Source organism: Talpa europaea, assembly GCF_964194135.1.
Source record: "Talpa europaea genome assembly, chromosome: 4".
NCBI lineage: Eukaryota > Metazoa > Chordata > Mammalia > Eulipotyphla > Talpidae > Talpa > Talpa europaea.
Genome location: NC_140070.1, coordinates 52536181 through 52558469, shown reverse-complemented (window position 1 = coordinate 52558469; position 22289 = coordinate 52536181). Strand labels below are relative to the sequence as shown.

At 41.4% G+C, this 22289-nt stretch overlaps 1 protein-coding gene across 1 annotated transcript in view; it reads right to left on the bottom strand.

The window, feature by feature from the left end:
• The window catches only part of LOC311170227 (uncharacterized protein), a gene marked incomplete at both ends in the record, with an annotated part of 35956 nt that extends 14563 nt beyond the window's left edge, over positions 1 to 21393 (bottom strand). The window contains 9 exons of the mRNA XM_084232615.1: positions 119 to 301; positions 3376 to 3511; positions 5188 to 5312; positions 5423 to 5512; positions 9324 to 9469; positions 9865 to 10005; positions 10834 to 10982; positions 18890 to 19042; positions 21214 to 21393. Coding sequence (XP_084088741.1) covers positions 119 to 301; positions 3376 to 3511; positions 5188 to 5312; positions 5423 to 5512; positions 9324 to 9469; positions 9865 to 10005; positions 10834 to 10982; positions 18890 to 19042; positions 21214 to 21393 — 1303 coding nt within the window. The remainder of the gene's footprint in view (positions 1 to 118; positions 302 to 3375; positions 3512 to 5187; positions 5313 to 5422; positions 5513 to 9323; positions 9470 to 9864; positions 10006 to 10833; positions 10983 to 18889; positions 19043 to 21213) is intronic.
• Between the last annotated feature and the right edge of the window lie 896 nt (positions 21394 to 22289).

Here is a 22289-nt window from a genome sequence, read left to right as displayed (position 1 = left end):
AAATTTTGAGTTAATCAAAATCACTGTTGTGGTGGCCCTAGAAAGAGCCAGAGAGTGAGAGAGAAGACGAAGAACCTCTTTGGGGGAACTTTTGGTTCTACAAAAATTCATACCTGACCTTTCGTTGTTAGCCCACACAGAAGTAGGCACTGTCTAAGAGTGATGAGATGAGACTTATCCCCTGGGAAAGAGAGGACGCTGAAGGCAATGAGGAAAGGCTCAGAGGGTGAAGGTGCCGGGAGAGCTCGGCAAAATGAAAGTGTGACAGCCAATGCATATTGGTCTTGGGCCGCAGATGTCACTGAAAGGCCAGGAGACCCAAATGACCAAGAGTGTGGATGGATGCTGGCATGAAAAGTAGACTTTCTCCAGGTGAAAGGGAGAGCCATGATGGTTTTGAAGCAAGACAGTGACATAAAGAAAATGGGATTTTGAAAATAATCCCAGGCAGCTGTACAGAATGTTTGAGAGAGAGGAATATCTGGATGGTGGGAGACTAATTTGGAGACTTAGAACAATTCATTGAAGTGAAGATAAAGTGCAGGGCTGAGGCTGTCATGATGGAAAGATAGGCATCACATTTAGGAGGTAGAATTGACAAGACCTACTAGCTGGTTCAATAAAGTCAGGAATGATACTAAACTATAGATCACTGAGGGATCTTGGCAAATAACCAAAGAGGAAATGGGAAGAGGCATCAGGTTGAGTGAGTCCATGTGGGGCCTCTGGATGGCTTCCCAGGAAGCATGCAGCTTCAGAAACATGCATCTGATCTTCAGGGCGCAAGTGGGGACACTTTACATGTGGAAGTTCTCCCCCAGGTTGGTCCCATTCCAATGTTTCAATGGTTTGATGAAATCCAGAAATAAAACCAAGAAGCCAGGCAATAATATTTACCATGTACTAAGTGCCTCTAAAACTGTTATTTCAAACCCTGTTTTGTGGTTTCTATGGCAGAGAAGAGGCATCTTAGGAACCTCACTCTGCCCTTTGGTTCTCTTCACTGAGCAAAGTAAATCAAGCAGGAGTCCTCAAAATGTGGTCCCTGTACCTTCTGCATCATCTGGAAACTTGAGAAAAATGCAAGTTCTGCAGTCTAACCTTAAAACTACTTCTGATCCAGAACCTTGGGGGCTAGAGGTCCAGTCATCTGGGTGCCTTGGATACTGCTCAACTGAGAACCTCTAGTACAGTGTTTCTTTGTGTTCGTGGTGCTTGGAGGCAGGACTGGCTTGGATAAACACCTGGCCGACCTCTGCAGGCATACGAAAGGAACAGGATGCCTCTTCTTTCAATTTATAAGTGGCTGCTAAATAGGAAGTTGTCAGATTGTTGTAATTAAACCTTTGGAAAGGAGTAAAACTTTGGATGTAGACACACATGCACACACAAGGTGTCAGGCTTCTGAGTGGGGGTTTTGATTCAGTATTGTGAGTTCAATTTTCCAAGCAGCAGACCAAAAGTCTCCTGTCCATAAAGTCACCTAAAATAGTCTGGCATAAAAATAGTCTGACTGTTTCCAATTGGGACCAAATGGAAACCATCTGGACTCCTCACCCAGGAGGTTGATATAAATTAGATCCATCTGACCCTTTATTTTGACAGAAGTAGAACTATTCTTCCACAGACCAAACTCACCCCACAGACACCTTAGCAAAAGTCATTACCTGATGTGGGAAGTTGTTTTTTAATTTGCTTTGTGAACTCTGGAAAGCATGAAAATGAAAATGGTTTGCTCTGACTAGAAACTGTAAAATAAATATATTGGGTTGTCAGAAAAGTCATGGCATATTTTTCTATGTTTTTCAAGCAAAAATGCATCATGACTTTTCTGACAACCCAATATATTAGATACAAAGTTGTTTCTACCTACTTGAGGCAAAAATTTCCTTGTCTAGTAGATTAAGTTCACACTCAGGGTCAGTGATACAAAGTCCTCCATAATGTGACCCACCCCTACTGCCAGGCCCACCCTCTCTAGACGCTTGTCCCAGCTAAATTTTGGGCCTAATGGATTGCGTTCTTTAGGCCTTTCTTCTTCACTTGAGTCCTTCCTGGGGTAAGTCCTTCCTCGGGTAAGTCCTCCCTCAGCCAACTCCTATCTCATTCACAGTCTTCTCCCCATTTTCATCCCTGGGGGAGGACTTCTTTTCTTCTGACCCAATGTCCATGCCTGCCTGGCCCTTGGCAGATGCAGCTTTGTGGAGTTGTTTCCTAGCTAAGTATCCTGTTTTTGCTTTCCTTCTGAGTCCTTTTGTTATGAGTTGAATTGTGTCCCCTCCTCAAATTCCTCTGTTGAAGTCCTAACCCCTGGTTCCTCAGAAGTGACTTTATTTGGATATAGAGTTGTTGGAGATATAATTAGTCATGATGAGGTCATACTGAAGTAGAGTGGGTCCCTAATCCAATATGAGCTATGCCCTTAAATAAGGGAGAAAATGGACACACACATACACACACACTCCCCGCCATGTGAAATGAAGGCTTGCAGTGATATATCTACAATACAAGGCAAGAAATGCCAAAGACAGTCAACCAAGGGCCTGAAGCTATGAGCGGGCAGGGAAAGGATTCTCTCAGAACTTCCAGAAGGAACCAGGCCTGGCAAGAACTTGATCTTGAGTTCCGACTTCCAGAATTATGAAGCAATATATTTTTGTTGTTTAAGTTACCCAACCTGTGATACTTTGTTACAGCAACCCCAGAAACAAAAGAGGAACACATCTTGCATCTCACTAACTCAGTGGTACTCAGTAACCATTTCCTGTTGAGGCAGCTGCACTGGACTAGAAAGTAAGCTCCTTGGGGCATGGACCAGGGCTATCTCTCACTACATCCCTTGTACTTGTGGACCAAGAAAGGAAAATTCTATATTCTGCTCTATTGGAAAACAGCTACCTTACCCTGACGGGCTGCCTTAAGTGTTGGAGTCAGCAGAGCTATGGGTTATTTGCTGTGAAGAACCCTGCGGTGAGAAACAAATGTCAAAGACTTCACAGACCCAGCCCTTGTGACAAAATCATGGCCTGACTGGGCCCTCAGATCTGCAGGGGAACTTTTAGGATAAGAGATTCAAATAATCTTTGGTCCTTACATCTTCCCAAACACAGACTGCTCGGACTAAATTAGCTCTATAAGATCAAGAAACGTACCTCCTTTAGTTAACAGACAATGTTAGAAATTAGCTAGATGTCTTCTTTTCTTTGTTACGAAAAACTTTTGTATGTATTCTTTCTTTGTATGTAGCTTATTTATATAAACCTAAACACTTCTAGGGCAGACATGGGTCACTCAGAGAGATTATATTGGTCTCTTGGGCCTGGGTCCTCAGTTTGGCTCTGAATAACCTCTTTAATAAATTTCTCTTTTACTAACCTTTGAATTGTTTCACAGTGGTAACTATTTCAGTCACATACCAGTCTGAATGGCCCTGAGGAAATGCTATTTCATCTATCTTGATTGAAAGAATGACCAAAGGCAAACCGCAGTTCTTCAGAGTCCCTAATCTCTTCTGGGGGAAAAAAAAGTGAGATATTGCATGCCTAGGGGGGCTGACAGAAGCTTACAAAGGTCACAGAAGCAGGTCTGGTACCTCTGAGCCATGTTTCAGTAGCTGAAAGATATCTCTGTCACTGGGCCTCAACATAGCTATTGTTTAAAAGCTGAAGGATGAATAATCACGTTGCTCTCTTTTTGACTTTCCCTCAAGTTATCCATTGTTGAAGGGGGACTAATATCTCCAGGTCTACACAGGGGTGTGGTGGGGTGGGGGTTTGGGTGGGGGTGGTGCACAGAGGTCAAGTTTAGGTTCTGGGTCATTACTCAGATCATGTATGCATTCTGTGTTCTCATGTGTTAGAAGACTTGTTAAACATAAACACTTCAAATATAAAGTAATTTAACAAAACTTCTTTGTTATTATATATTTTGAAAAGTTTTTTTTAAATTAGGGCCTTTCAAAAACTAGTAGTGCAAGCCAAAGACAGAACAGCTTAGCCATGTCCACCGGAATTCATCTCTGGCACATCGACAGGACCCAAGAACCATGATGGGACCTAGGCTGGTCTCGGAATCTCTGCAATAAACATCCAGAAATCAGAAGAACCTCCTACATTCAGCTTGAATCTTCTTCTCCCTTGAGAAGTCTTGGAGTTCCCAGGTAGATTCTGGCCTTTCATCTTTCTGCAGTGAGAGGTGGCTGTACAGCCCAATGCAGACACTCAGCTTTTGTCCTTTGTGATGACACTTTGTGTTAAGTTTAGAAACAGTCAGAAGTAGTGACCCTCGCTCTTCTCTCCTCATGTGTCGTTTGACCCAGTGGAGGGACTGTTCTCTTTGAGGGAGGCACTAATCCCCACAGGAATCCCAAACAAATTTACAGGGATTTTTGATTGAATATATTCCCAAGTAGTGGTAACTTTCTAAAGTAAATGATAACCTAGCATGACTCTTTTTTTAAAAATTACTTCTAGCAGATTTCCCAACATCTGCTAGCATATCCCGCAGAATGTCTATATTGATATCCGACAACAAAGACAGGGTCTGATTTTCTCACTTTACTTTTTGACTTGGCTTTTTTGATCACAAGAATCTGTATTTGTCTAGTTCAGTGAGATTTTATAGGGGAGATACAAAAATTCAGGGACAGAAAAAGAGGCCAGATTAAAACTGAAGAAGAGAAACACACCAGATGAAGAACTTTATCATAAGGGCCTTTCACCTTCACAAACTAGCTGCATAGGAAAAATGAAATGGACGAAAACAGAACAACACAAATTTAGGGCAGCCTTTACCGGGCGCTTCCCTGAGACTACACAGTACCCACCCCCGCTCATCTTGGGCTGTGTTTTAGTAGCTTCAAAATGTTAAAGTTAGAGTGAAATTTAGGAAGCTGTGAGCTCCGAGCTCTCCCTTTGCAGTCTAGAACATGGGGACAGGTGTCAGGGCCAGTGCGGTGAACAGAAGCCCGGCTCCCTGGCACTTAGCTGCGAGCTGACACTACTTACACAGCGTCTCATTTAGTTTAATCCTGAGCAGAGGTTATGGAGTTGGCGATTTCCTGAAAATTCCCTCTAAATGACTCCATTTCTGCTTCTGACTAATGAGCACAGGAAAGATGATTCAAGCTGAATGTAGGAGGTTCTTCTGATTTCTGCCTGTTTATTGCAGAGATTCTGAACCCGTCACGGTTCTTGGGTCCTGCCGATGTGCCCAAGATGAATTCTGGTGGACATGGCTAAGCTGTTCTGTCTTAGGCTTGCACGAAATCGTAAGATACTGAGTCTTCTTTTTCTCCACTTGAGTTTCTCTTTCTGTTTGGGGTAATATTTTAGTAGTGGGAACAAATACACACCCCATAAAAGGAAGAAGTGATTCACGAGACCAAAGAAATAGAAGGAACAGTCAAAACAAACAAAAATACCTTTTTTTCTCTTCTTCACTGCAGTAGTTTTCACTGTGACAGCTCCAGATGACTTTGAAATTGGATTCAACGCTGAACTTCTCTGTTTGGCTATATGGAAAGCAAAGAGATAGTTTTTAAAAGTTTGTTCAAAGTTGCATGGGAGGGTTTTTAACACACATTGTTATCAGTTATTGTCTTCATTTTAAATGTACTTTGGCAGAAGTATTTCTCTTTGTGTGAAAAGACATTTGCTCATGATCAGATGATTACACTTAGCAATTCACAGCATGGGTAACAAAAACAAACAAACAAACAAACCTACATTAAAATCCTTTGTTGGAATGCTTTCCTCAGAAAAGAAACTAAAGTGACCTATTGCACAATTAGTCACAAATACAGTTTGTGACACAAAAAAACTCGAGGTTTTTTTCCTGCACACATGAGTTTTATCTAAAACGTGTCTTCTTTGAGCAGCTGAGCCCTGTGCTTGGCTGAGTTTACAAATCTTTTCGGGGGGAGATATTTCCATGAGATAATATGTTTTATATCTAGGAAGCAGCACATTATCACCTGGACTCCTCCTTTCTCTTGCGCCACACACCCCATTCGGCAGGACATGGTATAGATGCTGACCCTGACCACTCCTTACCTACACCCCCTCACCCCACTATCTCAGTTTCACCTGGGAGCACCCCTCACTCCACCTTTCACCTGATGACAATGGCCTCCTGAGGGCCCTGCTTGCTCTCCACCCTCACCTAGTCTGTTTGCCACACAAATTAAGGGGTTCTTCTCAAACCTAAGTGCTACTCCTCTGCTCCTTCCTAGCTAAAAATTTCCTTGACCCCAGATCCCATTAGGGCCCAGGCACTCCTGCTCCTTGCACACAGCCTTGGGGTCTTGTCTGTTGTCCCCTCTGCCTGGAACACTCTCCCCATTTATCCCCAGGATTTTGCCCTTACCTCCTGTGTCTGTAAGAAAACGCTGCTATTTCAAGGAGGCCTATACTCAACAGGCAATTTTAAACCACACCCCTCGCGTCTTCATTCTCCAGACTTGCAAACTCGCTTACTTACTGTGTTGTTAGAAAAGTCGTGATGTGTCTTTTCTATGTTTTTCAAGCAAAAATGTGTCCTGACTTTTCCAACAGCTCAGGTTTTCCTTTTTCCATAGAAATAATCATCTGCTAGTAGACTATAGCATGTACATATTTATTATGTTTTTAAGAAATTGCACAACTCCTTCCACATGCAGACACACACACACACACACACACACACACAGCCTTCCAGCTCCTCCTCTTCAGCCCCCCCCCACCCCCATGGGGCAAGGACCATTGTTTTATGCAGTAAGTATCCCAAGCACCAGGAAGAATTCTTGGCATATGTCAGGAGAGACACAAATGCACATGCATTCTCTCTCTCTCTCTCTTTCTCTCTCTCTCTCTCTCTCTCACACACACATACACACACACACACACACTCACACGCACTAAAGGAAAGGGAGGAACATCCTTACTAAGACTGTTTGTTATGACAAGTAATTAAGAAACCAAAATTGTCATTGCATGGTGAGGCAAGCATGCCTCTTCGGTTGTGAGCAACAGAAAACCACGGTGCCTGATTCCAGCCAAATGGAGAAATTACTGGGGTCCAGATGCAGCTCACAGATCAGGACACAAAAGCAAACACTTGCACCTTACAAAGCAAAGATCTCAAAATATTTCTGTTCTCAAACTCCTAGAGGAATATTGAAAAACTATGTAATATCTTGAATATTTTAATTTGGTATTTAAACTTTTTCATCATTTTTAATGATGAAAATTTTAAATTTCAGAGGGAGAGATTTTTAGCATAAGGCAAATATTGACAATTTAAAATATCTTTTTTTTTTATCATTGTGTTAAGTATATTGAATTGAATGGCATCTAAAATCCAAGTAATTTGACATACACCATCATTCTTTCAAAAACCCCAACATTAGCAAATCCTTCTGAGAGATTGAAAAATCACACATTATTTCCCTTTTTCATTATGTGCTATTACTTGTATTTCCATTCTACTTACCTTGCAAAACTTTATATTTGTAAGTATTTTATAGATCATCATGTAATACTTCACTATGATAAAAACTCTACATGTACAAATATATAAACTTAAAAAATTTCTTGGGATCATAGGTTTTGAAGTAATAAAGAGGTCTCCAGCAGTTATTAATTTTAGGAGAATATAAGTTATACAATATACATATTTTAAGCATTTTGATATATCTAATTAAAACAGAAATAAAGCGTTATTAAATGCGCCACTTAATAAGATGGATTTTTTTTTTACAATTTATTCAACTGATATTCATTAGGAATATTATTGCTAAAATGAATAGGAATGAACTATTTCATTGTTACAGGTGTAAGTGTGGAGAAATTTTGTTCATGAAGATGGGAATGGAATAGGTTTGTCAGGTTTAGCCTCATTTGCCCCCTAAATGCAGGGTACCTAGTTCAATTTAAATGTCAGGTAAACAAAGAATAATTTTTCTAGTTACATATATCCCAAACATCACATGGAATGTATTTATAAAAAATTATTTGTTTCTCATCTAAATCCAAATTTTACTGGGTAATCCTAGGAGTTTTATCATAGGAATAGCATTCAATTCTTTGAATTTCTGACTTACAGGCTAAACATCACATAGTGGTTGGTCACACATATAGAAAATTTTATTGATTTGTCAGTTGATAACTTGATATGGTCCTTGTTCAATTTTGTTAAAAGGAATAATGGGAAGTGACTTGATGTATGACAATTGGTTCACCATCAAGTCATTAGAGCCATCCATTTTCTTAAGACTTAATGTTAATATTTGGAATTGTCTTTGATTTTGCACCCTAGGGAAGACCCTCCAGTCAGATACTTTTGCAAAGTAGAATGATGATTGTGAGCAAGGTCATTCATTTACCACAATCACTTGAAGAAAGCAGTTCTTATTCTCTGGCTGATCACAAATCATGATGGGACTACTACTACCTGGGCCTGCTGGAGGAAGCTCGCTGCACTGGGAGAGAAGGCCCATGATATGGTCTGAACCCTGAATTCAATCACCCCTGAAGATAGCTGGAGTGGTGCGTGTCCCAGATAAACCCTTATTTATCTTTAATTCTGGTTGCATTGTTTTTACTTTCCTTAACAATTATTTATTTTTTTGAGGTAACACTGGTTTATGTTGTTGTTTGTGTTTTTGTGTTGTGTTACATGGGTTTGTGAAATACAGGATGCCTCCATTCCAGTGAGCTCGCCTACCACCAAGGGTTGCTATTACTTTTAACTAAAGAATTCTCATTAAAATACTGTACTAGCTTCCAATTGCTGTTGTAATAAATGAGCACACACTTAGTGGCTTGAAATAATACAAGTTTGTTATCTTATATTTCTGGAGGTCAGAGGCTGAAATGGGTCTTACAGGTAGAAGTCAAGGCATCACTGGAGCTCTGTTCCTTCTGGCAGCTCAGGAGAATATTTGTTTCTTTGCCCTGTCCACCTACTAGAGGTCACTGAACTCTCTGGCTCATGGCCCCTTCCTCACATCACTGCAAACTCCCCTTAAATTGTCACATCTCCTTCTCTCAGACTCTGACCTTCCTGCCTCCCTTCTATAAAGATCCCATCCTGATAACCCAGGATAACTGTCCCATCTCAAAACCCCTAATTTAATTGCACCTACAAAATGCCATGTCCCATGTGAGGTAACAGTTACAGGTTCTGAAGGTTAGGGCAGAGACATCTTTGGGGATCCTTTATTCAGATTCACACACCCAGGAGGAAGAACCTCCACTGGCCCCCAGGGAGCTTACTTTTAATCAAAAGTCGTGCACCTTTAGGTGACCCCAGCAGGATCTAAAGCCAAGTTCCCCAGTGCTTACCTGGAGGCAGCGGAGGGGGACTCCCCATGTCTGGTGAGGATGTGGCTGGCTGCTCTTGCCCCTGCACCTCTGCATGCTCTGCTAGGGGGCTGAGGAGCGCCAGGGCTCCGGAACTCTGCAGGTAGTTGCCTTCCAGGTACAGCTCACTGGCAAGGGGGCAAAACACCGTTCGTTTGATATTATTTCCATTTCCTCAAATTTGGATTTTAGGTCTTCATCTCACAAAATACTAGCTCTGGTCATGAAATAATAATTAAAAATAATGATAATAATAGATCATGTCATAAAAAATTGACCTAGTGATAATGCAGCTGGTCACAATTGTGCATTAGCAGTACATGCTTGATTCTCAAATCTAACTAGAGGACCTCTCTCTTACAACTAAGGAAAAACCAAAAAAACTAGAGGGGAGAAAAGGATGATTAAATCATAATGAAAAATCAGAGGACACATGGACTAGTAAGTGGCTCTGTAAATAAGCTGTTGATAAAACTTAAGACACAACGGTGCCAAGATGGGGTGTGGTGGGGCGTGCGCTCACCAAATGGCACTCCGGCTTATGACCGAGCCCAGCCTGGGCCCGCTCTGTGGCCCCAGACCACAGTAACGCAGACTCAGGCTTTGGAGCCTTTGGTTGTTCTCCAGGCCTGAGAAAATACTCTCAAGTTCTTCATTTCTAAATCTAAAAAGAAATGACAGGAACAAGTGAATACTTTTGAAAGCTATGTCATTCACCAGCTTATGATTTTAAAGCACTCCCCAGGAAGGATTCCTATCTAGGCTCCATCCCCAAGAGCTAAATGACCTTCAACAAGTTAACAAGCCCCCTAAGTCTCTCCTTATCTATAGTTAAGGGACAGAAAAGGTACACGCAGCATTACGTGTCATGCATCCACATGCGATGGTACGCAGTGGTCTGTGTGCCAGGGAGACCTGGTTGGGAGAATGAATGAATTGGTGCTGAGGCTCAGCACCGAGTACAGCGCTCAATAACCATTAGCAGGTATTATCACCACCCAACCCTCCCCTGACACAGTCTGAAGACCTACTTTCCTCCCCCTGAGCACCTCGCCCTTCCTCCCCGCTCCTCTCCTGGTGATACAGGACCATCACCTTGGGGGCTGTGGTTTCCCGTCACATAACCACGAACATTTATATGGACATCTTTTGTGATATTCAGACTTTCTACCTTGCATTACACATAATCAAGAGCATGTCTCCTCCCCTACGCGGAGAATCCTCCTGGGCTGCAATATTACCCTTTATATAAATCCTTAGCAACAATCACAGTCTTATATAAACTAGGCCTCAACAAATACTTGAAAGAATAAATGAGACTCTTTCAGAGCCTTAACATTTACTTAGGAACATTAACATTAAAGTGTTCGCTTTTAGCAATGACTCCAACCGGCACAAGGAACCAGTACATTCCCTCCCCCCACCTCTGCCTTCACCCCCCTCACCCCTTCCACACAGCAAGACATGGAAGGAGCGCCACTTTCCAGCTTACTTGCAGTAATCCAGGACAAGAGAATGCAAACTGCTGTACTGCAGAGCCTTCCCGAGTCTCCCTAGAGACCACGCATCCATCTTGCAATCAATGAATTCTAGGGTGGTGACCGGGCAGGTGGTGAACCCCTTCAACTCCAGAAGCAAAGCCTGGGAACGCAAGGTCAAAAGTGCTTATGCTCTGTGTTCTCATGTGTTGCTTCAAAGTCAATCATGTTAATGACCTCAACATTTTGGCCTCTAAGCCAACTTTCTAATTACCCGGGACAAGGTAGCATGAAGACAAAAATAATTTCCCTTTACAAAGAAGTCTCATTGAAGAATTACATGGGAGAGCTGCATGATGAGATGCTATATTGATGTTTATCTTTTTAGATGTTATTATGGGATGAATTGGGTCCCCCTGCAAATTCATGTATTAAAATTCTCATCCTTAGTACTTCAGAATGTGACTTCATTGGGAGATGGGACCTCTAAAGAGGTAATTAAGTTAAAACGAGGTCATCAGTTTGGGCTCTGATGGGTGTTCTTATAAGAAAAGAACGTTTGTAGGGCCTCCCCGGTGGGGCAGCGGGTGGAGCGTGGCGCTGTGAAGCTGTCCACAGCCTCTGCAGCGCGGGTTCAATTCCCAGCCCGGCCTGGGAGATACCCACATGGCGCAGCAGACCTCTCTGGGCTCACCCTCTGCTCCCCCCAGCAGTGTTTTTGGTCCGTCTTCCTTTTCTGCTCCCCGCTCTGTCTCTGGTGAACTCTCTTACCCTCCCACGCCTCTGACCTGTACCCTCGTACTTGTATAAATAAATAAATCTTTTTAAAAAAAAAGAACATTTGTAAAGACAAGCTGACAAACTAGATAGCTGACTGACTGCAGGACTGAGACACCAAAGGAGAGGGTGAGGGAGGGGAAAAGCAGGGAGGAGGGAGGCATGATGGTCTGTGGTGGTGGAGCTTGGGCATTGGTGGTGGGTGCACTATGGTGGTAACACCTGATGGGGAGACCCCAATGTTACCTCAGTTAAAAATAATTTCAAAAAAATAATTTCAAAAAAGAACATTTGGATGCAGTTACATACAGAAGGGTGACCATTTGAAAACACAGCAAAAAAATGGCCTTTTACAAGCCAGGGAGAAGAAACCTCTTGAGCTCAGAGGTCTAGCCTTCAGGACAGTGAGGAGATAACATTTCTGTTTTTTGAGCCCTCATTTTCTGGTACTTTGTTAAGGCAGCCCTAGCAAACCAACACAGATGCTGATATTCTGACCCACAAAGGTATCTCCTACAGTTGTATTCTTTTTGTAATTCAATAAAAACTTTAATAGTTGAATTCTCTCAAAAATAAGTTAGATTCATATTTCTAGATATCACTTGGATTTGCAGGTCGGCCCAGAATTAGACTGTGCAATTCAACCACCAGGAGCTTCTTATGTAGAAGCAGCTGGGCCGGAGGCAACACAGCAGAGTCTGCAGGAGCTGGAGTTCAGTCTCTGAACCAAAGGGTCTATGGCAAGGTCACTTCTTGTGGTAACAAAGGATACTAATTACAGTTACATCCCTACTTAATGGACTATCCTGACCAGAGAGGGAATTTAAACTGCAAATCATCAAGGTCAACTCTTTGCAATTAGAATCACCACAATCTGAGGATGTCTTCAATTCAGAATGTAAGCCTAAAAGAGGCTTTGGTTGGGTTGGAAGATTTTAGGGTTTTTTAAGATAATGACATGTTGGTCAGAGCTAGGATTCCAAATTATACCTTGGCTGAGAATAAAAAAGCACTGGCATCCTTAACTACAGAGCTGGTGCTGAGGCAGCTTTGATGAGAGAACCCCTCCTTTGAGTGCTGGGTTGGATCTCTTGAGTCGTGTTTCTGACAGAAGAGGAAATGTGGCAGTCGGTGCCCGTGTTAACAGTGGTCTGTGTGAAACAGGCTCTTGGCCAGGGCCCAAAGGTGCCAACCAGTGGCTTGCAGTGTTATTCCCTGGGGCTCCAGCATGGCTATGGCCAAGACCACAGTCATCTAAGATCGAATTTTTCAGCAGCATCCAGATCTTCTGCTTCAGCAAGCTGCACTTTAAGGGAATGCTGAGGATCACTTTTAACACACAGGGACAGCATTCTAATTCCAGCTGAATGGACTAGGTACCCTGACCGACTCTCTGAATAAAAGCAACTGAAAATGCTGGCTATATATTTTAAATGTAGGGCATTAAAAATATGTTAATAAAAATTTAAATTATGGGCCTCCCTGGTGGCGCAAAGGGTTAAGCACTGCACTATGAAGCAATCTGCAGCCTCTGCAGCATGAGTTCGATCCCCAGGCTGGTCAGGGAGCAACCCACATGGTGCAGCAGACCTCTCCTGACTCACCCGCTGCTCCCCTCAGCAGTGTACTTTGGTCAATCCGCCTGTTCTGCTCCCCACTCTGTCTCTGGTGAATTCTCTCACCCCCTGCATCTCTGACCTGTACCCCAGCTCTTGTATGCATAAATAAATAAATCTTTAAAAAAAATGTAAATTATGGTAAAAACACACATAACATAAAATTTATCATCTTAACTGTTTTCAAGTGTCCAGCACTGTGGCATTAAATGTATATTCACATAGCTGTGCCACCCTCCCCAACATCCCTCCATCCCTCTTCAGAATTCTTTTTATGTTGCAGAACTGGAACAAACAAACAAACAAACAAAACAAACAAACAAACAAAAAAAAAACAAAAAAAAACCCATTCTCCCCTTCCCCGATCCTGGCAACCACTGTTCTACTTTCTATGAATTTAATTACTCTAGAAACCTCATATAAGTAGAATCATACAGTATGTGTTCTTTTGTGACAGGTTTATTTTACCTAGCATGTCCTCAGTTTATCATGTTCAAAGTTCTGCATCAGGCAGAATTTCCATTCCTTTTTAAGGCTAAATAATACTCCTTGTATATATGCACCACATTTTGTATATCCATCCATCAACACACCCTTGTGTTTCTTCCACATTTGCCTATTGCAGATAATGTTGCTATAGTTGTTCACATATCTCTTCTTAATCGTGCGTTCACCTCTTTTGGCTATACACCCTGATCCACTGCTGCATCATATAGTAATTCTATTTCCAATGTTTTGAGGAATCGCAATACTGTTTTTATTACAGCTGCACCATTCTACATTCCCAGCAATAGAGCACAAAGGTTCCAATTTCTCCATGTTGTGAACCCTTGCTATTCTCTTTCTTGCTCTGTGTGTGAAAAGGAATTTGTGTCTTTCTTAGAGTTAGCACACTAATTGAGGGGGTGAAGCAGGAGAAGTGGGTGGCTCCAGTGCCAGGGACCTGGTTTCATGGGTGATGGAGAACTAACCCAGGTGGTGGTAATCATCTCTGGCTTGATTTCCACCAGCTTGAAGGCTTGTCACTGTAGGTGCCCTCCATGCTGACTGCCATCTTGGGCATAATGGTCAGGACCTACAGGTGCCTCTTCACTGCCTTCAACAGGGAGTGCTGCTCCTGCTGAAGCTACTGGTTCAGCTGCCCTGGGTGCTGTACAACAGCTGCATCCTCTGCTTCTAGGAAATAACAACTGTCCCAGGTCCACACGGAGGGAGGTAAACTTGCGGAAGTCTGCTTCTCTGTCTGTTCCATTTCACTGCCTTGTGGGTTCTTTGGAAAACATTTTTTTTTTTTGACAGTGTCACCCTAACCAATATCGGGTGGCATCTCATTTCCATTTCTCAAGTGATTAGTGATGTCGAACAGCGAGTCATGCGCTCCTTGGTCATTTGTACAATGTCTTAGAGAATGTCTACTCAAGTCTTTGCCTGCTTTAAAACTAGATTGCTTGGGGTTTTTTTGTTGTTGTTGTTGAGTTTGTAGGAGTTTTTATAGATTCTGGATATTAATCCATTAACAGATGTGTGATTTGAAATCAATTTTTCCCGTCCTGTGGGTTACGCTCTCTCCTTTCATTGTGTTCTTTGATGCACAGAAGTTTAAAATTTTGATGTAGTCCACTTCATCTAATTGTTTTTTGTTGCCTTCATTTTTTTCATAATTGTGAAATCAATTGCCATGAAGCTTTTCTTCTTATTTTAAGACTTTAAAAAGCACCTTTCTAAAATGTGTTCGCAGGCAGGTCAGGGAGGAATACTCAAATTCAATGAATGAGAGAAAGCAGGAACTTAAAGTGTGCTTGTGACACTGAAGCCAGGTTTCCCTTTGAAACATCACTGAAGCAACAGATCTGTTTTTCAGCCTTGTTTTTCATGGGTCATGTAGTCCCCAGAATAGGAGATTAAACCTATGATCACTAAAGGTAAAGCGTCCAATAGGAAATGTTGCATAAGTTGTGACCCAAAACATAAAGGGAGCCATAGTACTTTGCATGTATAATAAGGATGAACTAAAAATACATCCAATTTTCCCTTCTTCCAAATGATCACAGGGAAAATTGCCTACCGAAAACTGTTACTGAGAAGACCGTGGAAAATATATCCCCTAAGAGCTCACACACTAGCCCTAACTTAGGTTTCTACTCTGAATTAAATACATTTGAATGGTTCAAAGAAAGAGTCCTCAGGTCAAAAATCAAATTTAATGTAGCTCTGAGATGGTGGCATCTTGAGGGCCTGGCAGAAACAAATACAGATTCTCTCTGGGGGAAGAGCTCAATTGCCACCATTATTTCTCCAAGAAATATGTTTACAGTACAAATAAAATGATAAAAGCACAAAGAAGTGTCACCAATAGGTAGCGTCAGTAAAAGCAAGAATTAGAATATGATAGTGAACATTTCTGTGCATGTCTTCTGGTGTCCATCTTCCCTCACCTTCCAATTATGATAGCGTTAGTATGAAGCTACAGAGTAGAATTATTGGATCAAAGAGTTTGGTATCAGCAAACAATGCAATACAGCTTTCCAAAGCGATTGTACCAATTTATACTTTCACCATGGTGTATGAAAATTTCAGCTGTTCCAAGTCTTCACTAATGCTTGGGTATTTCACTGGCCCTGCGCTGGTATCTCTTCAAGCTTTTCATTTGCATTCTCCTCATTCCTAGTGAGGTGGAGCCCCTTTTTATGTTTATTAACTATTTGCTCTCTTTTGTGAAATGTCTATTCAAGTATCTTGACTACATTTCTAAAGGATTATTTGTCTTTTTCTTATTAAAGAATGAGAGCTCTTTATACCTCTTGCATATGACCCTTTTTTGACTAGTTATGTAGCAAACATCTTTTCCAGATTTGTGGCTTGTGTTCTTAGTCTTTAATGGTTATTCTTAATCAACAGAGATTTCTATTATTGATAGAGTTCAATTTATCAATGTTTTATGGTTAGTGTCTTTTGTGTCCTGTTTAAGAAGTTTTTCTCCATTCCAAAGTCAATATAATAGTTTCCTGTGTTACCTTTTAGAAACTATACTGTTTTGCTTTCAAATCAATTACCCACCTGAATTGACTCTGTGGTGTGATGTGAGGTAGGAATCAAGCCTCTTTAGACCCCCTACTGAATGGGAGAAAATATTTATATACCACACATCTAATAATGGACTAATAGCGAAGATCCACAAAGAGCTCACGCAATTCAACAAAAACAAAGCACTCATAAAATGGTCAAAGAGCTAAATAGACACTTCTCCAAAGAAAAAATGAGAATGGCCAACAGGCATATGAAAAAATATTCATCATCACTTATTATCAAGGAAATGCAAATCAAAATCACAATGAGATACCACCTCACACCTGTGAGAATGGCCCATATTAAAAAATATCAGAAACAAGTGCTGGTGAGGATGTGGTGAAAAGGAACCCTCTGACAATGCCAGTGGGAATATAAATTGGCCCAGCCACTATGGAAAGCTGTGTGGAGATTCCTCAAAACACTAAAAATGGATCTTTTACAACCCAGCTATTCCACTCCTAGAATCTACCCTAAGAACACAAAAACACTTATTAAAAAGAAACTTGCACTCCTATGTTTATTGCAGCACTATTTACAATAGCCAAGATATGGAAACAACCTAAATGCCTCCAAACAGATGAGTGGATCAAGAAGATGTGGTACATATATATCAAAAAACATAAACCCATGTTGTTTTTAGCAACATGGATGGAGCTGGAAGAGATTATGTTAAGCAAAAATAAGTCAGAAGGAAAAAGATAAATATTGGATGATTTCTCTTATCTGCAGAATATAGAGAAGCCAAGCAAAGGGTCAGAAAAAAAAGATAAAACTTGAAAACTGACCATAGATCTGAGGCATTCAGCGGGGGTTTGAGGGTTGAGGGATTGGGGGGCTGGCGGGGTGGTAAGGGATCAAAACATGGAAAGGAAGAGACAAGGGACTGTGGTGAGGGATCACGGGTGCTATGGTGATGGGAGAACTACAGGGGAAGCATCTAAGGGGAGAATCAAATATTGTCCAAAAAATAACAACGAATGTAAGAAAAACAGTACTTCATCAAAAAATAAACTTTAAAAAATTTTTTAAAACTTCTTTATCTTTTATTTTAGCTCATCTTGCTGTCCTCAGTGAAAGATTTGGTCTAAATTATCTGACTCACTCTTTCCAGAAGTCAAATATATTCAGCAATAGCCTTAGCATTATTAAGCTCAATTAAAAAACCATTTTGGTTAAAAAGCTATAATGGTTAATCTCTAAATATATACCCAGCAAAACAATTATCCAAGAATGAAGGCTATATGTGATACAATACGGTGGTCAGAACTAATGAATGTGGAGAAATCTTGACAAAACAAAACAATGTGAGTGAAAAAGTCACAAAATTATACACAATTCCATTCATGTAAAAAAATACATGCACATATAATAAAAATATAAAAACATGCAGTGGCGTAATACTCATCTACTTTAAGCTAATGGTACCTCTGGTAGAGGAGGAAAAGACATAATAGGAAGTTTTAGCTGTTGTATTTATAATGATCTACAACTTTTCGTTTCTTAAAACAAGTCTACTACATGATGGTTCGTACATAAAAGTCAGTTCCACTATATTTGAATTTTTATATGCTTGAAATGTTTCATTAAAAACATCTTTTAAAAAGGAAAACCTAACTAAACATAGAGCTTCCACAGGATCCAGCAATTCCACTCCTAGGTATTTACCCAAAGGACACAGAAACATCAATTCCAAAGAACACCTGCACCCCTATGTTTATAGCAGCACTGTTTACAATAGCTAAGCTTTGGAAACAGCCCAAATGCCCAAAAATAGATGACTGGATCAAGAAGATGTGGTACATATATACCATGGAATATTACTCAGCATTCAAAAAAGATAAACACATGCAATTTGCAGCAACATGGATGATGCTGGAAGGGATTATGCTCAGCGAAATAAGCCAAAAAGAAAAAGAAAAATACCGGATGGTCTCACTCATAGCAGGAATCTAGAAAACTTAAATAAGGGACCAGGAAAATGAATAACTATAAGAAAGTGAAAATCAAAATCAACAAAAACTATGAACCAGAGACTCTTTTTGGGGGGTGGGGGGCGGGAGGGGAGGGATTGGGGTCAGAATGGGGGGATTGCAATTGTATGAGGAATATAAAAATAAAATTTATTAATTAAAAAAAAAAAAAAAGGAAAACCTGGGGCCTCCCCTGTGGCGCAGCGGTTGAGCGCTGGGTTGTGAAGCTGCCCGCAGCCTCTGAAGCGCCTGTTCGATCCCCGGAGGAGGGTCCCACATGCGCCTGTTCGATCCCCGGAGGAGGGTCCCACATGGCGCGCAGACCTCTCCTGCCGCCCGCTGCTCCCCTCAGCAGTGTACTTAGTTCGGTCCTTCTGCCTGCTCAGCTCCCCGCTCTGGCTCTGGTGAATTCTCTCACCCTCCCGCGCTTCTGACTGTACCTAGTGCTTGAATGAATGAATGAATCAATCAATCAATCAATCTTTTAAAAAAAAAAACAAAAACAAAAAAATAAAAAATAAAAAGGAAAACCTTACAGCGTATCAGTGAACAACCAAATGAAGTTCTAGGATGCACAGTGTAATATGCATTATCTTTTCAGATTAATTGAAAAAATCTTTTTAATACCTATGACTCACAAGTCTGGCAATCTCTGGGTTGCTCAGCTGAAGGCCCCAGATGCAAATGTCTTTCCCCCGCGTGTAGCACTCATCTCGAATTGTCATGAGCAAAGGTTCCAGGGAAATTGGTAAGGAGCCTGGCAGGAAGTCATCAGATCTTATAAGTGTAAACTGAAGAGTAAGAAGAATCATAAAAAGACATCAGTGCTTCTGAATATATGGAAAAAGAACACTGTCTTTAGAAAACATGGGAATATTTGAAATTGTTATTAATTTTGGATCAGGCATGCACAAGGGTGGTGATTCAGCACAAACTTAGGAAGTTCCAGCTTTATGCCAAGCTTCCTGAAAAGTCTTAAGGGGCAGAGATTTTTCCAGTAGATTATTATTAGCTATTAGTATTGGACACTATACATTATTAGGATAGGGAATCAAACTTAGTAGGTTTGTGAGACTTATTTCAGCGCTATTCAAAATCAGTAGCGACCCAACCCAAGCAACCCACTCAACCGCAGCAGCCATGCTATGCGCAGCTGTGCTCCTGTACTGGGTTAGGATGTTAATTATATTTCTGATGGTGAGTGTAAATTTAAAAAGTTCAGAAACCATTGTTGAGGGACTATGAATTTGAGCAAGATTTATGATTAAGTCTTGTCATGAGGTAAAATTATAGTCAAAAAAGCTAAATCAGTCCTTTTCTCCCACTTAAAAAAATGTACTACACAAAAAAGGGTAGCTTTGGGAAGTTCCTCCACTGAGATAAGCAGGAAGATGTGGCAGGGAGGGGACTCTAGACAACTGCAAAAGGGACTAGAAAGACCTAGGAATGGGTGAGGGGGAGGGGAAGGGAGGCTTTGGAGAGGGAGAGGCTGAAGGGAAAGGGACAGGGCAGCTGCCCCTGGCGAGTGAAGTTTGATGAAAGAGAGATGGTCAGAGAGGAATTTCTGGAGCGGTTTTTTTTTTTTTTTTTTTTGTGGGGCTGGGGGAGTGGGAGGTAAGATAATCATCTTCCTCGTTTCTCAAAAAAATTTTGGGGAAAATGTGGGTAGCATGGATGTAACACAATGGCCTTAAAAAACCAAAACACTGGCCTTTACTTGTTTGATTTGCTCTGTGGAGAAAGCTAAGATCTTTTAACCATCGATCTGCATGACAGCACAGGTTGCTGTTAATAATGTGGTGACTTTGCTAGCGCTTCAGGACATCAGTTATTATTTATTGTTGAAACAGAGCCTGTGTTTCTGGACTGGTGAAAGAAAGTTGTAAAGATGGCCAGCCCCCTTCAGGTCTACAGGTGCCTCTTCCCAAGTGTTGATCGTTTAGTTTCAGTGCTGGCGTCTCCCCTTTTCCCCTCAGTCACAACCTTTACATTTCTACTGAGACAAGACATGACATCAAGATTTTTTCCTGAAATCCAGTGCTCTTGAAGTTAGAAGTATGTGTTTGCTACTTCATTGCAAGTAAGACTACTCTCCTGAGGTGAGGCATGGGGGAGGGCAAGGTGGTTTGATGCCAGGGACACCTCAGTGGTCAAGGGGGCAGGTGGGATGACGGAAGTCCTGGTGAGGGGAGGGCCTGCAATATTGACAAAAGTGATGCTTTTAGTTGGGCTTTCCAGATGCAGAGTAGAGGAGGGGCGGGTGGGCCATTCCAGAAGTGAGGTGCTATGAGAAAAGATAGGCCCGTGGGAAGCACTGTGATGCGCTAATCTGGAGGCAGGAGCAGGAAGGTAAGAGGAGTGTTGAAGAGGCCATCAGTGCCAGAGGGAAGCTTTAAAGGACTTCACTCAGGCAGGACTGTAGAGGGGACCATACCACCAGCTCTGGACTCAGGACCCATGTTCTCTGGGAGTGCTGGGGGGAAAGGAATTCCCACTACTTCTCTGATTCTTCTAACATCAGACAAATTAGTAGAACAAATTTAATTACGTATATATGGAGACTCTACATGACTATAAATTCTATTAAGTGGGACAAGGCAAAAATTTTTAAGCTAAGGAATGGGGTGAGGGGTGGAGACTCAAGGAGGGAGGAGGGGTACTCACATGACCAAAGGTCCAGCTACTATGTACTCAGATACTTGCCCCACCATTTAGATGGGATTCTCTGATAAAAAGGTTGTTTTAGGAGGTAAACCTAAATCTGGGTAAGAACCCCAATTTTCATTCTTTTAGGTAGTTAAGGGACTGGTAAAACTATCTAGAACCTGCAGGGCATCAATTATGACCAAAGGCCTAAGTAATCCACAGGCCGCAGTGGACTTCTTGGAGAGACCTAGCCTTCAGGAGTACATCCTACTAGTTCCTCTCAGGGAAGAATAAAGAAAGGAGTCCACACACTCACCTTCCTGAGAGCCCATTCATTGTTGATGCTGGTTTTCAGGTCCTTTCTGATGGCTGGACACATGGATGTTTGAGTCTGTGCACAATGCTTCTCGTACGTTTTCAGGAACTTCTGAAGAACTGGAATGATGGGTAGGGGTGCGCCTTTAATTTTTTGTTTCCCCTCCTTTGCTCTTGGCATTGTTTTGTAGTGTTAGATTCCACTGGATTCTGAAACCAGTAACTTGCCTGAAATCCAATACACGGTTATCTTATTCAGTAGCTAAAAATGAGCAAATATTGTGGCATACCATTCTCTTAAGATCTTAGGGTGCTTCACTTACCTTCAAATGGGAGTAGGAAATCCAGATGAGACAGTTGAAAGGAATAGTACAATTTCCAATTTCTGTATAAAGGGGCCAGGTTCTTTCTTTTAGGTTCTTTAAAATGCACCTCAGTTGTAAAGAAACACAGCATGAACAGTGGGTATTAAATACTATCAAGAATACATTGATTTAAAAATGGTGTAATTCTCCTGAGAGACACAGCTCTTGTGAGGCAGTCTATCACCGTGTATAGGAACATAGGTTTTAGAGGTGAACCAACTTGGATTTTAATATTTTTCCCACCAGTTGAGTTACTGGGTGGCTTTCGATAAGTTATGAAGCCTCTTCCAGCCTCCATTTCCCCCATCTGTAAAATGGATTATGGTCACCATAAGGGTGAAGTGAGAAGTTTATCAAACTGTACAACACCTGGTTCATAGTAGAAGCATTCAATAAGCTTCTTATTATTGATGTTACTATTATTCTGTTGGCCACAGATGTTACTATTATTCTGTTGGCCGCAGACTTTGTCCTTTAACTTATCCAGCCCTGAAGGGTCTCTCCATGGGATAGTTTAAAGTAATGGTTGGGCCTCGGGACCGAGTTCACAGACACAAAAACTTATGGGAATGAGGAAAATTTTTCCATATGGGAAAATTTCTAACTAGAGATTGTCCAAAAATGTGTTAATTATCTTATATTAAAAAGGGTTTTCCTAGTTGAATCCAGGTCTGGTGGAAGATCCCAAAGGAAGTGGAAGAAGACAGGGACT